The 19,721-nt window shown below is 44.1% G+C and overlaps 2 protein-coding genes across 5 annotated transcripts in view; both read left to right on the top strand.

Annotated features, from left to right (window-relative positions):
• The first annotated feature begins 4,336 nt into the window (after positions 1–4,336).
• LOC130277464 (posterior protein-like) lies at positions 4,337–6,943 on the top strand. The gene has a single exon (XM_056528136.1). It carries the CDS (start codon positions 5,321–5,323, stop codon positions 6,941–6,943), a length of 1,623 nt encoding a protein of 540 aa, XP_056384111.1. The 5' UTR covers positions 4,337–5,320.
• A 9,428-nt stretch (positions 6,944–16,371) lies between these two features.
• Positions 16,372–19,721, top strand: part of FANCD2 (FA complementation group D2) — a 165,435-nt gene continuing 162,085 nt past the window's right edge. Inside the window, exons 1-3 of one of the 4 annotated variants that reach the window (XM_056525269.1) lie at positions 16,372–16,784; positions 19,121–19,194; positions 19,467–19,601. In XM_056525269.1, coding sequence (XP_056381244.1) covers positions 19,134–19,194; positions 19,467–19,601 — 196 coding nt within the window. In that variant the 5' untranslated portion in view covers positions 16,372–16,784; positions 19,121–19,133. Of the gene's footprint in view, positions 16,785–16,819; positions 16,841–16,956; positions 16,978–19,120; positions 19,205–19,466; positions 19,602–19,721 lie in introns of those variants that run through there. The other 3 variants (XM_056525270.1, XM_056525271.1, XM_056525272.1) reach the window with 3 other exon arrangements.

Here is a 19,721-nt window from a genome sequence, read left to right as displayed (position 1 = left end):
ATTAGTTGCAGATTGATCCCTCTCCCACCAAGCGATCCCTCCATCCATTGAAGCAGACAAGCTCCCTGTCATCAGCTGACTAGTGAGTCAGGTCTCAGCCGCATTGCAAGCTGGGAAAAATCTGAGACAACAGTGATTTTGTATGCTGGTAAAAATAAATATTGGGGTGAAAATCACAAGAATTGTGAGAAAACCGTCACACACAGGTACCGACACTATATTATGAACTACACTAACTTTACAGCCCCGGTAGCATAGTCAAATAAAAAAATCCTGGAATACCCCTTTAAATCCACTTTCTTCCTTGTTCATTTGAACTTCAGCAATTTGTCTTTACCAAGTCTAGATGCATTGTGTTGCTGCCATGTGATTGGTTGATTAGCTATTTGTGTTAACTAGTAAATGAACAGTGGGGGACATGTATCAATGTTGGTGTAGGTTAGTGCTTCTCAATTATTTTCTGTCATGCCCCCCCCCCCCCCCCTAGGAAGAAGAAAACATTTTGCACCCCCCGTGCGACTGTAAATAGTATAATTTGTCTATAAAATTGTTATAAGTACACCTCTGCATAACACTGTATCCTTATTAACGTATATGAGGCTCTGTACACTGACAACAAGCGGGGCTCTGTACACTGACAACAAGCGGGGCTCTGTACACTGACAACAAGCGGGGCTCTGTACACTGACAACAAGCGGGGCTCTGTACACTGACAACAAGCGGGGCTCTGTACACTGACAACAAGCGGGGCTCTTTACATGGAGGACAAGCAGGGATCTGTACCTGAGGACAAGCAGGGCCTGTACGAGAGAGAGCTGGGCGGCGGGCGCACTGCTCGGTGGCACAGTGAACTCCGACATGGTGGGCTGCTGTGCTTAGATGTGAGGTGAGGACCTCACGTCTGAACGTAGCAGCGCGCCACGCCGGAGTTCAAAGCGCCTCTCCCAGGCAGCCACACTGACAAGCCAGGGCCGTAAGTAAGATCCAGCCGTAGAGTTGCTAGGCAACCGACGCCGTGTGGGACGCCGCTTGCGAGTGAGTCGGCCCCTCTTTACGGAGCCCTGGGGGGCGCGCCCCACTATTTGAGAAGCACTGGTGTAGGTAGACGTCTATTTAGATCACTTTGGTACTTGTGCAAGGCACATGATAAATTTTGTGCAAAGTTCTAAATTTACACACAGTTCTATTTGTACACCTGATCTACACCTCACAGAAAAAGTGGACACAGGGATTTTGCTCTATTGCTTTGAGGCTCGGATTCCATGGAGGTTTTTTGTCCACCAGCAAAAATGCCAGGAAAACTGTCCCAGCTTATTCCTGCGTTTTGTCAGTTTTTCTTGCATTTTTTTCTAGCGTTTTTGTTGTTGTTTGGAAACAAAAAAAAATTTACTAAACTTTTTGTTTTTTTTTTTCTTCGAAATTTAGATACGTGAATGCGGAGGACTATGTCAGATTTGGAGGATTGCGATGATGAACAGTGTTTTTTTTTTAAATGTCAATAAAAGGGTTAATGAGGGCTGTGGGGGGGGAGTGTTTTTTTAAATAAAACATTTTTAATGTGTTGTTTTTTATAATTGAATTTTGAGGCTTAGTAGTGGAAGGCGTCTTGTAGACAGAATCTATTACTAGGCCGGGGCTTAGCGTTAGCCCCCAAAACAGCTAGCGCTAACCCCCAATTATTACCCCAGTACCAGAGTGGGTGAGGACCATTGTTACTGGCCCTCCCCAGCCTAAATAACGCCAGCCTGTTACCGCCTAGGCCCAGGAGCACCATTTTTGATGCTCCGGGCCTGTTGGTACCAGCTCTTCCCTGCACCCCTGTAGCGGTGGGTACCAGGGTAATAATAATGGGAGGTTAGCGCTAGCTGATTTTGGGGCTAACGCTAAGCCCTGGCTTCATAATGGATTATGTCTATAAGACACCCTGAAAATTCAATTATAAAAAAAACACAACACATTGAAAAAAAAATGTATTTAAAAAAAAAAACACTCCCCCACAGCCCTTGTTAACCATTCCACAGGGACCAATCACAGTGATCGCTGACCAGGACCATCAGGACAGATGGTCCTGGGGGGTGTTGCAGAAGTTGTCCCCTGCTGGAAACAGCGGGACTACTGCCAGTTAACCTGTGCGATGCCGCAGTTCGCCAGGTTAACTGAATGCCGCTTATAAATGGCGGAATGCACTAAGGACCTGCGCAATCCGCCATCAACGGATTTTTAATTTAGTTGTAGTACCGCAGTGCTGAGGGCTGGTTCCTGCATCGTCCGACACTTTTCTACGTGTCCTACCACTAGTAGATTTTTAGTTGATTTTTGCACAAAAAAAGCACAATTGCGCAAAAAAAAAAAGTTTTTTTTGCGCAAATGATACATTCCAGTCCACTGGATTAAGTTGTCTATGGTACACCAAGCAAGTGACAACTTTAGAAAATCATCCACCCAAAAAAACGCAGCCCAAATGCAAAAAAAGCACAATTGTGCAAAATCTGTAGACATGAAAATTAGTCTAAAGGCAATGATACATGTCCCCCAGTGTACCTAATAAAGTTGTCAGTGAGTGTATGTCCAGCTAGAAGAAGCTGATCCTAGACATGTTCCATTAGGGAGATCTTCTCTTGTTTAACCCCTTAAGGACCAAGCCCATTTTCACCTTAAGGACCAGAGCATTTTTTGCACATCTGACCACTGTCACTTTAAGCATTAATAACTCTGGGATGCTTTTACTTATGAATTTGATTCTGAGATTGTTTTTTTTTCATGACATATACTTCTTTAACATAGCGGAAAATTTCCGCTGATACTTGCACCATTTCTTGGTGAAAAATTCCAAAATTTCATGAAACATTAGAAAATGTTGCATTTTTCTAACTTTGAAGCTCTCTGCTTGTAAGGAAAATAGACATTCCAAATAAATTATATATTGATTCACAAATACAATATGTCTACTTTATGTTTGCATCATAAAGTTGACATGTTTTTTTACTTTTGGAAGACATCAGAGGGCTTCAAAGTTCAGCAGCAATTTTCTAATTTTTCTAAATCTGAATTTTTTTTAGGGAGCAGTTCAGTTTTGAAGTGGATTTGAAGGGCCTTCATATTAGAGATACCCCATAAATGACCCCATTATAGAAACTGCACCCCTCAAAGTTTTCAAAATTACATTCAGAAAGTTTGTTAACCCTTTAGGTGTTTCACAGGAATAAAAATGTAAAATAGGTAGCTACAACCAAGACAATAGTCATACAGTGACCCCCCGACCTACGATGGCCCCGACATATGATGAAATCGACATACGATGGCCTCTCAGAGGCCATCGCATGTCGATGTCAGCATCGACATACGATGCTTTTTTATGTCGGGTCCATCGCATTAAGTGCTATCCGGCAGCGCCAAATGTTTAAGCTTCTGCCGGATAGCAGCTTAATGTTCCCCGTGTGTTGCGGTAAGTATTACTTACCCCTCCACGATGCTCCGGGGTGCCCTCCGGGTCCAGCGCTGGTCTTCCGGCGTCTTCTCGGCCCTCTCCGATGACGTCAATACGCTGCTGCGCACGCCATCCAATAGGAATGGCGTACGCAGCGGCGTAATGACGTCGCTACGCAGGCCCAGTAAGGCCTTGCGGAAGACAGAAGAGGACCGGAGAAGACAGAAGAGAGCCCAGCGGAGGCCCGGGATCACCATCGGGAGCGGCGGGGACACCATCTCGAGCGGCGGGGACAGGTGAGTTCAGCTTCCTATACTTTACATTGCACGGATCCCTCAACATACGATGGATTCGACAAACGATGGCTCGTTTGGAACGAATTACCATCGTATGTTGAGGGACCACTGTATAATGCCAGACGAGCACTAATGTGAGAAAAAGTTGTGTATCCCATACAACCTATCAACATGTAAAGTAGTGGGGGTACACTTTCCTCAAGCCTGGGCTTAAATAAATCAGTATATGATATAAAATAATGTGGAAAAAAATTATGTAAAATATCCAGTGAATTAAAACAATTTGTTTATACAACAATGATACTTCTTGTGGTGTCCTTTGTAGGGCCCTTACATCAGACAAACCACGATAGGAAATACTTATATGATACCAGTACCCCGATTGGCAGAATATAGGTAGCACTATATGCTTACAGACAGAGGTAGTGCTGTATTTCGCAGTGTTGCAGCCAACATTGGCCACACTAATATAATTTTGATGTGTTTTTATTATGGACTCAAATATAATGGGATGCAGTGGAATTTCATGGATGGAATGGTGTAGGGTGTCTGCAGGACTGGCTCCAGGAATTGTGGTTGATGCAAACAGCTGATTAGACAATCATTTGCTTTCATCCTGTTTAAAGCCATACGATAAGCCTGGCACCTGAGTGATAAGAATGGAGGTGAGCTACAGTTCTTGTTACCTCCAATAATATAAGCCATAAAACCAGCCCCTGCTGTGTTGGATACAATGGACTGCAAATCATCCTGTCAGCCCACCAAGGTGTGATTCTCAAGGAAACTTGGATATCTGTCAACACAGTATGGGACAACAAAGAAGACCCCCCACTCAAGAAGACATCAAAAGGACAAGAACTGATTGCAATGCAAATAAACTGTAACTGTTCTGATTGGCCATGGAGATGTCTTGGGATGGGCAATGTATGGGTTATGTGTGTGGATGACTGCTATATATGTGTTACTTATAGGATGATGAGATAGAGACAGAGCACTTCCTACCCCCTTCCTATCACCTTCCCCTCTTCCTTGCACCCCTATCCCTTAATTAGTTAGGTTCCCCCTTTGTATTTATATGTATATGTGTAGTTTGTAATAAACCCCTATAAAGATCCAGTTGTCCTCAATCAATTAGTAAGGCACCCCAAAACAAAGCAGTTTCTACATTTGGCACCCCAGATGGGACTGTGATTTAAAATTCCACAGAGGATCCACAGGAACGAATCTGCTTTGCTCCAAATTTCTAAGAGGAAAAGATCGAGGAACGAGGAATCTGGATCTTGGATACAAAGGAAATCCTGGTGAGTGTATTGTTTCATTTATGTTATTTGTAAGCTGATCCTAGCAAGTTTAGTGTAGCTATTAATCAGGTTGTGTATGACATTTTATTGGTAGTGATTAGTTATAGCTGTAAAGGAAGTGTGACTTATTTTGTGTTTTTAGAAGTGAGCTTTACATTGGAGTAGGCCGAATATATGTTGTGTGAGACCATTGTTCTAGATAAGGTACTGGTCAGGTGAGGCCTAGGATTTTGCTTGTTGTTGTAGGAGTGGTTGTATTGTTAGTTTTGTTTGTTGTATATTACTGTATTGTTAATATGGAACTTGTGGAGAAGTTTGTGGAGAAGCATGCCTCTGTTAAGTACCAGAGATGTGCAGATGGGTCTCTGGGAGATCAGTTTATGGCATTGAGGATGCAGTGCCAGGAGTATAATGGTAACATTGGTTGTAAAAAGAATAGCAAGAAGTGGAAGAAAGAAAAGTTAGGTAATGAAATCTTATTGCTTATGAAAATTAAGGAAATAGCGGAAGAGAAGGAGACCAAGTGGCAGAATGAGAGGAGGCAGATGAAAGAGAGTTTAGATAAGATTGCAGAGTCTGTTCTTGAAATTTCTGCAGAGTCCAGTAATGAATTGGGACATTTAAAGGCAGAAATAGAGGAATTAACCGAAAGTAACAAAGGGCTGGTGGAGTTGGCAGAGTGGTATGAGCTTAAGGTTGGCTCTAATAGGTCCCATTTATTGTCTTTAGAGAATAAGATTAGTCAGATGGAGGTGATGATAGCTGATTTAGAAGGGCAGCTGGCTAAAGCAAGATCCCGACTAGTCAGCCAAGAGCAGCACATCCGGTCCCTTACATTGCATAAATGTGAAGTAACAAATGTCTGCACAATTTCATCTATGGATGGGGGCGGGGTAACAGGCATGGTAGACGATAGTCCTCCAGCTTTGACCATCCAGGACAGACTCCATTTGTGTAAAGTTATTGGAGAATGTAATACAAGCGAATCACCCATAACTTTATCCAATAGGTTTGAAGCTGTAGTGAAGCAGTATCACCTAGATAACAAAGATGCCTGGTCTCTGCTCCGAGCTTGGCTTCCAGGGCCACTGGCAGCGCAGTTAACATCTGCCCACATAGATGATGACTGTAGAGGTGCAGAATTCCGGAGGAAGGAGCTGCAGCGTGTTTTGGGTGGACGAGACATTAGGGGTGAAGATGCCCTAAGAAAGTTGCGGTTCAGGCGATGTGATGATCCGGTCATATTTTGTAATGATTATCTCTCCCTATATAAGTCTGTTTATAACTGCCCAGAAATGTCTCAGGATGATACCAATTTCCTGTATTCCATGGCAAATAGATGTAACGTAGATTACACCACGAGATTGGCGCTGAGAAATACCAGCTCCCATGAGAAATTTATCAATATTTTGAGGGACTGGTGTGAAGGGTCTGGAGACAGGAATGAGACACCCGAAAACATATCTGTTGTGTATAGACCTAGGAGGAAATGGTGGGTTAGATATTGTTACAAATGTGGCAGACCAGGACATATTAAAAAATATTGTGAGACATCTAATGTGTATCCTGAGCCTATAGACCATTCATCACAGCAGGAGGTTAGCAGCATTCAGCCTGAGGGGGAGAATCCCACCCAGAATAAAGAAGTCACACAAAGGTGTGAAGAGATGGGTGATATGGAGACTAACCCTGTTATATTTACATCAAATTCCCCAACAAAACAGTGCCCCAATGTAAATGAGGAAGAGACAAAGAAACAGAAAGACACATCCCCTTGTGAACAGCAAAAGGCAGGCATTAATATCCCAATGTACAATCCATGGGGAAATCTGCCATTTTTACTATTCTTGAGTTGGTCACAGATTGCTCTACCCCTATTGATTAATAGCACAGCACAGTGTGATAATATGTGTTGGTAAACATTGAGGAACTTTGTTGTGCTAGATATGGACATATGGTACAGATATAAATGACAGATCTATATTTGTTTTACATGTGTGTTTTTGTATTCTAATTGTGTTTGTGTTTCCTTACAGACTGACCACCATTGTCATGTGATGTTACAGCAAAGATACTAATCTCTATGCTTCTTCAACAGGTTATAAACTGTGAGACGTCAACAAATGAAACTGGTTATTCTAGGAAATAATCTAGTGTATTTGGCCAATTCACTAATTTAAAGTCCCCGTGGTTTTATCAATGAGCTCAAGTGTAGAGGGTCAATTGTTTGCAAACAATTATACAAATTAACATCCCATTGTGATGTGGAGGTGTTGTGCTAGACAAGTGTCTTTTAAGTGTCTTTTGTAGGTGTATGTTTGTTTGTTTTCTTATGTCTTTTTCCAAACAGATCACAGACTTCAATCATGAGCTGAAGATTGATAATTGAAATGTATGAAGAGCGACCACTACAAATCTGGGATTCCAGTGTGAATGCTATAGAATTGATTAGACCTTTACTCAGAATTACCTAAAGATGCATCATGAGATAGATAAAAGTTGAGTTAATCTATGATATGTTTTATGTTGTCTGTTTATGTCCTGTTCATTGTGTATCTTGTGTCGGCATTGTGTTATTTCTTTTATGCTCCAGGTGACCAGGAGTATGTTTTTTTCTATTAAGCATATATTTTTGCTTTTGAAACAGCTGTGTTCATTGCTTAGATTTTTGAATTTTTTTTTTGCTTTTTCCCCAAAAAATATTTTTCTTCCAATGCATTTCCCCTTTAATTTTTGTTTGGTACCAAAGGGGCGTTAAAATGGTTATTGGTCCAGAAAAGTTACTTGGTGTGAAAGATTTTCATGATAAATTTATTTTTGCATGCATTTGTTCCACATGTGAGGGAATTGGTGTAACAAGCCCAATCAGGGACAAAGCAAGTGCAGCCATGTCAGGAGTTTACCTTGCTTGTTGAATCTAGGAAATGTCTTCCTCCCTGTCAGTTATTTAGGGATATGTCTTAATGTTAGTACTAGCAAGAAGGAACCCAGCTTGGATCTGGTTATTTTGACACAATGAATAGAGGAGGCACCATATGGACCATGGGTCAGAATTTTTTGAATTATTAGGAAATCAGGGTACAGCAACTGCTTGAAAGGTTCTTATGTAGGAAGTTCGATGTTATAGCATATATTACATTATACTGCTAAGAATCTGATGCTGCTCTTGTTCTTTTGTTCCCAGGATCCTTTGTGAAGCAAAGACAAGATTGGCATGTGCTGGTTCCTGGATGTGTATATAGGCCATACATGTGATGGCAACTAAATTAATCCCTCTGTCGGTCAAAGATTTTTTCAAATAATCCTATTAACAATTAAAAAGCAATGGTCTATCTACTGGTCACCAAGAGAGATCAGCTGGTGCAAACATGGCAAATTACATTCAATGGAAAGTGTCAAAACATGATGTCATGGAACATATACCCGTAAACTTAATTTGTTCAAAGAAATGAGAAACCAGATGGATACAGTTTCAGCTTATGAGTTTGTTTTATACATGTAATCATGATATTGTCTTTTACAATTATGTATCTGTCAATGACACAGGTAGCTGTGTGTATAGGGGAACATGATATTTTATATAATTTATGTTGTTGAATACCCATTGATAGGAGTGTGAATGTAAGTGAATGGTGCGATGTTCATTTATGCCCAGTCTCTTCAAAATTGTTACCTCTACCAGTATGGCCCTGAGGAGGATCCAGAAGCTAAATGGACTTTTGTAATCTAGAGGACTGTGCAGAAGACTGTGGACTTCATTTTGGGTGTGGCCCAAGTGTTTGTGTGCCATTCAGGCCCAAAGGGGCGTATGTTGCAGCCAACATTGGCCACACTAATATAATTTTGATGTGTTTTTATTATGGACTCAAATATAATGGGATGCAGTGGAATTTCATGGATGGAATGGTGTAGGGTGTCTGCAGGACTGGCTCCAGGAATTGTGGTTGATGCAAACAGCTGATTAGACAATCATTTGCTTTCATCCTGTTTAAAGCCATACGATAAGCCTGGCACCTGAGTGATAAGAATGGAGGTGAGCTACAGTTCTTGTTACCTCCAATAATATAAGCCATAAAACCAGCCCCTGCCGTGTTGGATACAATGGACTGCAAATCATCCTGTCAGCCCACCAAGGTGTGATTCTCAAGGAAACTTGGATATCTGTCAACACAGTATGGGACAACAAAGAAGACCCCCCACTCAAGAAGACATCAAAAGGACAAGAACTGATTGCAATGCAAATAAACTGTAACTGTTCTGATTGGCCATGGAGATGTCTTGGGATGGGCAATGTATGGGTTATGTGTGTGGATGACTGCTATATATGTGTTACTTATAGGATGATGAGATAGAGACAGAGCACTTCCTACCCCCTTCCTATCACCTTCCCCTCTTCCTTGCACCCCTATCCCTTAATTAGTTAGGTTCCCCCTTTGTATTTATATGTATATGTGTAGTTTGTAATAAACCCCTATAAAGATCCAGTTGTCCTCAATCAATTAGTAAGGCACCCCAAAACAAAGCAGTTTCTACAGGCAGAATGCAATGTCTCACAATTCTAGGTTGCCGGAGGTTTGCAACAATGTATCTGTATAAATAGTATCTTGTAGAGATACTGCGTGCGGCACTGTGCCAGTATATGAATGCTAAGTAAAGCTGATGTCTGTTGGGGTAGTACACTATATACTATATACCAGGGGTACTCAACTATTTTTAGCGAGGGTTCGCTTATCCAGGTCTGCCATCCGGTGAAGGTCCGAGCTGAACGCTAAGGCCTGGTTCACAAATAGTGGCCTCAGTGTCAAACAAGCAACTGGAGTGTGGAGGATGTAGGACCTAAATACTGCCACACACTGTACCCCTGAATATAATACTGTCACACACACTGTACCCCTGAATATAATACTGCCAAACACTGTACCCTTGAATATAATACTGCCACACACTGTACCCCTGAATATAATACTGCCACACACTGTACCCTCTGAATATAATGCTACCACACACTGTACCCTCCCTGGTATATTACTGTCAAACACTGGGCCCCTGGTATATTACTACTACACACTGTGCCCCTGAATATAATAATACCACAAACTGTACCCACTGAATATAATAATGCAAGCCACTGTACCTCTGGTATATGACTGCCACACACTGTACCCCTGAAAATAATACTGCCACACACTGTACCCCTGAATATAATGCTACCACACACTGTACCCTCTGAATATAATGCTGCCACACACTGAGCCCCTGGTATATTACTACTACACACTGTACCCTCTGAATATAATACTGCCACACACTGGGCCCCTGGTATATTACTACTACACACTGTGCCCCTGAATATAATACTACCACACACTGTACCCTCTGAATATAATAATGCCACCCACTGTACCTCTGGTATATTACTGCCACACACTTTACCCCTGAAAATAATTCTGCCATACACTGTACCCCTGAATATAATACTGCCATGCACTGGGCCCCTGGTATATTACTGCAATATACTGTGCCCCTGGTATATTACTCACACACTATTCCCCTGCAATATTACTGCCACACGCTATGCCCCAAAATACATTTTCAACAAACACTGTGCCCTGTACCGACTAATTGTACCCCTGTACCCCAAATAATTGATGCCACTGTGCCCCAAATAATTGATGCCAATGTGTCCCCAGAATTAATTATGCAACTGTGCCCCAGAATTATTTATGCCACTATGCCCCCAGAATTAAGGATACCACTGTGCCGCACAAAATGAATGCCACTGTGTCCCCAGAATTAGTGATGCCACTGTGCCCCCAGAAGTAGTGATGCCGCTGTGCCCCCAGAATTAATGATGCCGCTGTGCCCCCAGAATTAATGATACCACTGTGCCCCCAGAATTAATGATACCACTGTGCCCCCAGAATTAATGATACCACTGTGCTCTCCCCAACCCATTCATCCAGTCTCCTCATCCCCATCCATTAACAGTCCCCTCACCCCCCCATCCATTCATTCTCCTTTCCTCCCCAACCCATCCATCCACAGTCTCCTCACCCCCCCATCCATTAACAGTGTCCTCAACCCCCCCCCCCCCCCCCAACTCATCCATAGTCTCCTCACACACACACACACACATTCCCCATCCTTCCATCCATGCAGTGGCATCTCCAGCATTCATATTTAGGGGGGGGCACATTTACACGGATGGATCCCCAGCATATTTTACGCTGCGGATCCGCCAACAATGGACCCTACAGTGCTGCCTCTATCTGTGCCAGCTCATAACGGCAATCCTCCGCTACGAGCAGACATGCTTTGATGTGTATACTCGCACACATAAGAGAGCAGGAGGAGCGGCCATGATGTGCGCGAGTATACACATCAAAAGCGTGTCTGCTCGTAGCGGAGGATTGCCGTCATGAGCAGGCACAGATAGAGGCAGCACTGTAGGCGGTCGGCACAGATACAGGCACAGTTAGAGGCAGCACTGTTGTCGGCGGATCCGCAGCGTAAAATACACTGTGGATCCACCCCTGAATGAGCCCTTAGGGTACGTTCACACGTACAGGATCTGCTGTATATTTTCTGCAGCTGATGTTGCTACCTATTGAAGCTAATGGGTTGCAAAATCAGCTGCACAAAATATGCAGCAAAAATATACAGCAGATCCTGTACATGTGAATGCACCCTTAAAGCGTACCTGTCATAGTACAAAAAAAAATGAAAAAAGTGATATGTTGCTCAGGACCCAATCCTGATCATGTGCATATCATTTTTGTGTGTCTCGGACCTATATATCCAGAGATATAAGCCTTTATCTGCTGGTGAGTTATTTTTTCATTGTGCAGGCTGGAGGGGCGTGTCGGTCTGTCTCCCTCACAGGAGCAAGCCTGGGCAGTCAGCCAATCAGTACTCTCTACTCTGTAACCCTTTCCTCTCTGGTTTTATGCTGTGTCATGTGTCAGAGGAAGATACTTGGAGCTTGCCTGCAGTAATCAGAAGACATTATGGTGAATTCATAACAGGATAAAATGTATAAATATGAGAATAGATCTTTATAAAATTAGTGCAAGGATTTTGTAGATAAAAGTACAGCATTTTTATGAATACATGTTCTGTTTTATCTTCTCCTAGTAAAGCTGGATGCTAATCAGCATAGCTGTCACTATGTGTGTCATTCATTTTTCACAGACTCCTGAATGTCCGATCAACTTCTTTGTCATTCATGAGTCCGAGAAAGCTTTGACTATTTCAGCATGCTGGGAGTTGTAGTTTAGTAACAACTGAAACTGCAATGTTTGTAAAGAACTGTGTTAGAGCATTGTTGCCTCTAGCTGTTGTAAAACTACAGCTCCCAGCATGTCCACACATCCTTTATCTGTAGTTTTGCATACACTCAATAGAAACCTCCTATACTGGATACCGGTATGCTTTACGGCTGGTATCCAGTATGCTGTAAAATCTAGACTAGTCTGTCTGGCTAAAAGACAGGCGACCCCTAGTGGTGGCTATTTTGAGCTTGAATTTCAGGTGAAAATGTAATTTTTTTTTTATCAAGTGTATATTGTGAAATGTCATATTATAATGAGTCCTGCCATATATGAAAAGTTTTTAACAATGACAGTGCCTCTTTAAGGGATTATTGATAAACTGGCAGTGTGTTCACATGTTGTCCTTCCATAGGGGTCACTTTCCCTCCTCCAGTGTCCACAGGTCACCAACAGGTCACATTACCAGAACAATTTATAGAAAAAATCGAGGCAAAAATTGTGCGGTTTTTGCCGCAATTTTTCCCAAAAATTGTTCTGGTAATGTGACCTGTTGGTGACCTGTGGACACTGGAGGAGGGAAAGTGACCCCTTTGGACTGCTACTATACACATCACCCAGCCCCAGGATATACTGCTAGTCATGGGGGAGAGAGGCAGGACACAGGGACATCACTCACCATCACATGAAGCTGCTCTGTGTTCCGTGGAGGCCTGTCAGCTCTCGGCCCCGTCCTCTCCCGTGCTGGGGGCGGAGCCAACAATCAGTACTCTTCATCCTTGCCCTGCTTGTCTCTGCTAATGATACGCAGACCAGGAGCAGCGCAGGGATATCCTCAGTAGCTGCAGCGGGCTCTTTACCCAGCTGGTCATTCCGCCCCTGGCCCCGATATTAGTATTGGGATATCCCTATTTATTTAAAATTGGGGTGGCACGGCCTGATCTAGGGGGGGGGGGGCATCGCCCCCCCCCCCTAGCGACGCCACTGTCACAGGTCTCCTCATCTCCCCCCTCGGTCTTCTCCCTCCTCCCCCACCAGTACACTCACCCTCCAGTGCCGCTGGTAAAATGTGAGGTAGCGCAGAGGGTGCTGTTTCTGTGCTCCTGTGTGCACTGCCGGTGATCTGTGGGGTCAGACGCAGGGACCTGTCAGGGGCTTGGAGCATACGTGTGCGTCTGCTCCCAGCAGCCCTTGACCTGTCCTGCCCTGCACAGATTTTTAAAGAGCCCTGCGCTGGGGATGAAGTAATGGACCTGCTGTGGCATCATAATGTATAGCGGTCAGCGCTGCTCCCCCTGCGCTCCTTATAGGCAGCGATTTTAACCCCGGACTCGCTGCTACTTGTTGCACTGCAGCGGCGGTCCTGCTACCCTGACACTGCTCTAACTACTAGTGCAGCGACCTGACATGTTTTGTGGCCTGCAAAGAATAACGGGGAGATCCGGCCGGAGGTCCGGATGACTGACAGCCGTGGTCCGCCAGTTGAGTACCCCTGCTAGATACCATTTCCTATCATGATTTGTCTGATGTAAGGGCCCTACAAAGGACACCACAAGAAGTATCATTGTTGTATAAATAAATTGTTTTAATTAACTGGACATTTTGCATTATTTTATTCCACATTATTCTATATCATATACCGATTATACTATACTATTTCACAGGAATAGCAGCAAAGTGAAGGAGAAAATTCAAAATCTTAATTTTTTTTGTAGACCCAGTTTTTGAATTTTTATAAGGGGTAATAGTAGAAAAAGCCCCCCAAAATTTGTAACCCAATTTCTCTCAAGTAAGGAAATACCTTATATGTGGATGTAAAGTGCGCTATGAGCCCTCTAGTGCACCCATAAGGGAAGGAGAGGCAATGGCATTTTGGAGTGAATTTTGCTGAAATGGTTTTTATGGGGCATGTTGCATTTAGGAAACCCCTATGACGTCATAACAGCAAAAAAAAAAAAAAAACATATGGCATACTAATTTGGAAACTATACCTCTCAAGGAATTTTAACAAGGGGTCCAGTGAACCTTAACACCCCACAGGTGTTTGACGACTTTTCAGTAAATTTTTTCACTAAAATGCAGTTTTTCCTCAAATTTTCCATTATTACAGGGGGTAATAGGAGAAAATGCCCCACAAAATTTGTAACCCCATTTCTTCTGAGTATGGAAATACCCCATATGTGGATGTAAAGTGCTCTGCGGGCGAACTACAATGCTCAGAAGAGGAGTGCCATTTGGCTTTTGGAGAGAGAATTTGTTTGGAATGGAAGTCGGAGGCCATGTGCATTTACTGGCACCACAGAGGGCTTTGAACAGTGGACCCCTACACATGTGACCCCATTTTGGAAACTACATCCCTCACTGAATTTTATAAGGGGTGCAGTGAGCATTTACACCCCACTGGCGTTTGACAGATCTTTGGAACAATTACATTTACATTTTTTATTTTCCCGGACCACTGTTCCAAAAATCTGTAGACACCTGTGGGGCGTAAATGCTCACTGTACCCCTTATAACATTACGTGAGGGGTGTAGTTTCCAAAATAGGGTCACATGTGGTGGGTGCATTGTTCTGGCACCATGGGGGCTGTGTAAATGCACGTGGCCTTCAATTCCGGACAAATTTTGTCTCCAAAAGCCCAATGATGCTCCTTCTCTTCTCTTCACCTGCAGATCACTTTACATCCACACATGGGGTATGTCCTTACTCAGAAGAAATGGAGTTACACATTTTGGGGGGCTTTTCTTTCCTATTTTCCCTTGTGAAAATGAAAAATGTAGGGTAACACCAATATTTTAGTAAAAAAATGTAGTGTTTCACCCTTTATTACGTGTTAGTGTAGTGTTTTGAGGGTACATTCACACAGGCAGGGGTTTACGGTGAGTTTCCCGCTAGAAGTTTGCGCTGCGGCCGTGAGTTTGCCGCAGCTCAAACTTGAGACAGGAAACTAAATGTAAACCCACCCGTGTGAATGTACCCTGGGGGGGGGGGGGGGAAACCTCCAGCTGATGCAAAACCAAAACTCCCAGGACATGCACTGACAGACCGTGCATGCTGGGAGTTGTACTTTTGCAACAGCTGGAGGCACACTGGTTGGAAAACCTTCAGTTAGGTTATGTTACCTAACTCAGTATTTTCCAACCAGTGTGCCTCCAGCTGTTGCAAAACTACAACTCCCAGCGTGTACTGATCGCCAAAGGGCATGCTGGGAGATGTAGTTATGCAACAACTGGAGGCAAGCAGCTACAGCTCCCAGCATGGCGAGACAGCCGTTTGCTGTTCGTGCATGCTGTGAGTTGTAGTTTTGCAAAATTTAGAGGGCCACGGTTGAGAAACCACTGCACAGTAAATCTCCAAACTGTGACCCTCCAGATGTTGCAAAACTACAAATCCCAAATCACTACATTGGCAAGCCACTCTTTCACAGAACACAATGGGGGGAGATTTATCAAAACCTGTCCAGAGGAAAAAGTTGCTGAGTTGCCCATAGCAACCAATCAGATCGCTTCTTTCATTTTTTTCAAAGGCCTTTTTGATAATTTTTTTCAAAGGCAGGTTTTGATAATTTTCCCCCAATGTCTGGTTGGTGGATGACCCCCACTGACAGGGTAATGCCAGATACCCCCCCCCCACTTTAACACACTTAACTCAAAACTCTGTCTTCTAACTGGTAAATGATTGGCCCCCACTATCTGACACAAGGACCCCTAGTAGAGGACGACCCCCTTATTTGGTTGTACAGCAGTGTTTACTTCCTCTGACAGGACAGTGACCCTACTAGAGGACTAACCTCCTTACAAATAGGTGACCTGCGCTCTGTGACCCCTATTCTGCCTCTGACAGGACAGCGGCCCCACCATAGGAATAAGCTATATATATATATATATATATATATATATATATATATATATATGACCCTCGCTCTGTGACCCCTATTCTGCCTCTCTGACAGGACAGTGGCCCCGTCATAGGAATAAGCTATATATATATATATATATATATATATATATATATATATATATATAGTGTGTGTAAAGGTGACCTGCGTTTTGTAACCCCCTTATTCTCCTCTCTGACAGGACAGTGACCCAACTATAGGAATAAATGGGTGACAGACTATCTGCCATTGGGCTGTGATCCCCCATTCTCTGACAGGACAAGGACACCCTGAGTGAAGCCCGCGCCCACCTTGTCAGGAGACTAGATTACCGATCGTACAGCAAGCTGCCCAGGGCTCTCGCGATACGTAGTTCTGCTGCTGCATGCGCGGTCTAATCAGCGCTCACACTGTAGACTTAGGGGCGGGGCCAGACTGTATCCCGAGCAGCGATTGGCTGTCCGCATATAGCAAAGACGAGCGCGGGAAAGACTCGTGGAATCATCTGGAGGCTCCTGAGGACTGCGATCGCTGCCCTGTGTACAGATCCGACACCCTATTTTGTGCGGCGGCCATATTGGTTGTCACCTAACTTTCCCCTCACTCACATATAGGTAAGAGATGGAGTGGAATACAGAAGACGTGGGCCGTCTCTCCAGCTGCATGCAGGGTCTGTGACCCCCAAATCCCTCCCTGTGATAACACAATGTATGGGGCCCTCTTTGATTGTTTTGTCTCTCAGGGGCCCCACACACAGGCAGCATTTTCCATCTGTATTGCAGCCACAACTTGATAACCTGCATTCAGGTTAGGATTTGTAATGTGGAGAGTGTGGGTTGCCAACTTTCTTGCAAAAAAAATAAATAAATTCGGGAGTTGCAGTTAGTTACTAACTACAACTCCCAGCATGCCCTGATTCAGCCAGTGGCTCAGCAGCTGCCCCAAATGAAAACTACAACTCCCAGCACGTTGGCCTATATAGTAGTAGTGTATATAGTATAGGTCAGTGTTTCCCAACCAGGGGTGCATCCAGCTGTTGCAAAACTACAACTCCCAGCATGCCCGGACAGCCAACGGCTGTCCGGGCATGCTGGGAGTTGTAGTTTTGCAACAGCTGGAGGAACTCTGGTTGGGAAACACTGGTTGCAACATTTCGGGAGTTGGGGGGCTTTGTTGTGTAAATGCCGGGCATTCCATGGCCGGTCTTTTTAATATAAAAATACAGACGGGGTGGCCAAAATATCGATTGGGTGGCAACCCTAGCTGTGTATGGGGACCTGGAGTTTTTATTCACACCACCTTCAGGCTTACATTGCTGCTATGCTTAGAGATACTAGCAAAAAGATGTGGCATGATATACTAGGCCCACTTACTTGTCGTCTCTTGGTCTAGATTAGAGATGAGCGAACTTACAGTAAATTCGATTCGTCACAAACTTCTCGGCTCGTCAGTTGATGACTTATCCTGCATAAATTAGTTCAGCTTTCAGGTGCGACGGTGGGCTGGAAAAGGTGGATACAGTCCTAGGAGACTCTTTCCTAGGAATGTATACACCTTTTCCAGCCCACGGGAGCACCTGAAAGCTGAACTAATTTACGCAGGATAAGTCATCAACTGCCGAGCCGAGAAGTTCGTGACGAATCGAATTTACTGTAAGTTCGCTCATCTCTAGTCTAGATCCCAAACATATACTGTACTCTTATTTTGTGAGAGTCAGAAGTGAAGCAGGATCATACCAGAAAACAGACCGAACACAGTCACAATGGAGATTTATTAATATGCAGGAGACAAAAATTCTTTGTTGCCCAGAACAACCAATCACAGCTAAGCTTTCTTTTACCAGACCTCTTTAAGTTATGAAAGTATAGCTGTGATTGGTTAAGAGCAACAAAGACATTATCATGCAGATAGATAAATCTAAGCTTAAAGGGGTTAATCCGGTGGAAAACGTTTTTTTTTTTTTTCTTAAAGGGGTACTCTGGCGCTAAGACATCTTATCCCCTATCCTTTGGATAGGGGATAAAATGCCTGATCGCGGGGGTCTCGCTGCTGGGACCCCCATGATCTTCCACCCCGCACCCCGTTAGAATCAGTCCCCGGAGCGTGTTCGCTCCGGGTCTGATTACTGGCGATCATGGGGATGGAGCATAGTGACATCACGGCCCAGCCCCCGTGTAACGACACGCCCCGCCCCCTCAATACAAGCCCATGGGAGGTGGCGTGACAGACGTCACACGGGGGCAGAGCCGTGACGTCACTATGCTCCGTCCTCATGGTCGAGATGGACTCAGCCTGAGGACCTCCAGCGGTTCCCGGAAGCAGCTAAAGGTGGGTGCTGCATGGTAGATCCCGGGGGTCCCGCTGCGATCTGACATCTTATCCCCTATCCTTTGGATAGGGGATAAGATGTCTAGGGGTGGAGTACTTCTTTAAATCATCTGGTGCCAGAAAGGTAAACGGATTTAGAAGTTCCTTCCTTCCAGTAGCTGCTGAATACTACAGAGGAAATTATTTTCTTTTTGGAACACAGTGCTCTCAGCTGACATCATGACCACAGTGCTCTCTGCTGACATCTTTGTCCATTTTAGGAACTGTCCAGAGCAGCGTATGTTTTCTATGGGGATTTTCTCCTACTCTGGACAGTTCTTAAAATGGACAGAGGTGTCAGCAGAGAGCTCTGTGTTCCAAAAATAAAAGAATTTCCTCTGTAGTATTCAGCAGCTAATAGGTACTGGAAAGATACATTTTATAGAAGTCATTTACAAATCTGTTTAACTTTTTGGCACCAGTTGATTTAAAAAAAATAAAATAAAATTCCACCGGAGTACCCTTTTAAGTCGGGTCTAGCAGCGTGAATGTACATGTCAGCAATGTAAAGCCCAAACATGGTGTGAACGCAGCCTTATGTGGGAAGTCCGGACACAACATCAGACCTGTCCCCTTGTTCCAGAGAGAAGACGATAATGATTGGAAAACGGCGTCAGAAGAAGCCAGAGAATGAAGAGGAGCATGGTGGAGCCTCCAGTGCGTACAGGTCACATGAATCTCCCTTAGCTCAATACTGTTTCCCCACCCTATCTTTATGCCTTAGTTTCCTCTTCCTTGCATCCACAGGAGGATTTATGATGGAGGAGTAAATGGGAAGAGCATGCCACTGAGTAAAAGTTGTCTATATCCTCCCGATTCAATCCCCCCTTCCCTGTTTATTTGTTATGCCCCATCATTAAGCTGATACCCACCATCCCAGCTTGTATTCTGCCTATCCATTCTGAGCACTTTTTTTTAATTTTTTGTAGAGATTAAGAAGCGACGTGGGAGCAGTAAGAATCTGAAACCTCAGGATTCAGTGCAGGACTGTGACAACCTCTTTACACAGCTGCTGAAGTCATCTGGACTCACCCTTAAGTCTGGGGAGCAACAGAATGAACTTGGTATTGGATGAAAGCTTTCTTTACACACCACCTCAGTAGGACTGGGCAGACCCTAAGGTGGGAGGGACAGGCCGGGCGGACGCTAGGTGGGAGAGACGGGACAGGCCGGGCGGACGCTAG

Source organism: Hyla sarda, chromosome 6 (assembly GCF_029499605.1).
Source record: "Hyla sarda isolate aHylSar1 chromosome 6, aHylSar1.hap1, whole genome shotgun sequence".
NCBI lineage: Eukaryota > Metazoa > Chordata > Amphibia > Anura > Hylidae > Hyla > Hyla sarda.
Note: the sequence above shows the minus strand (reverse complement) of the source record. Positions and strands in the feature narration are given on the sequence as shown.

Coding starts and splice junctions, on each gene's coding strand:
- LOC130277464 (XM_056528136.1), top strand. CDS start 5,321: ATGGAACTTGTGGAGAAGTTTGTGGAGAAGCATGCCTCTGTTAAGTAC.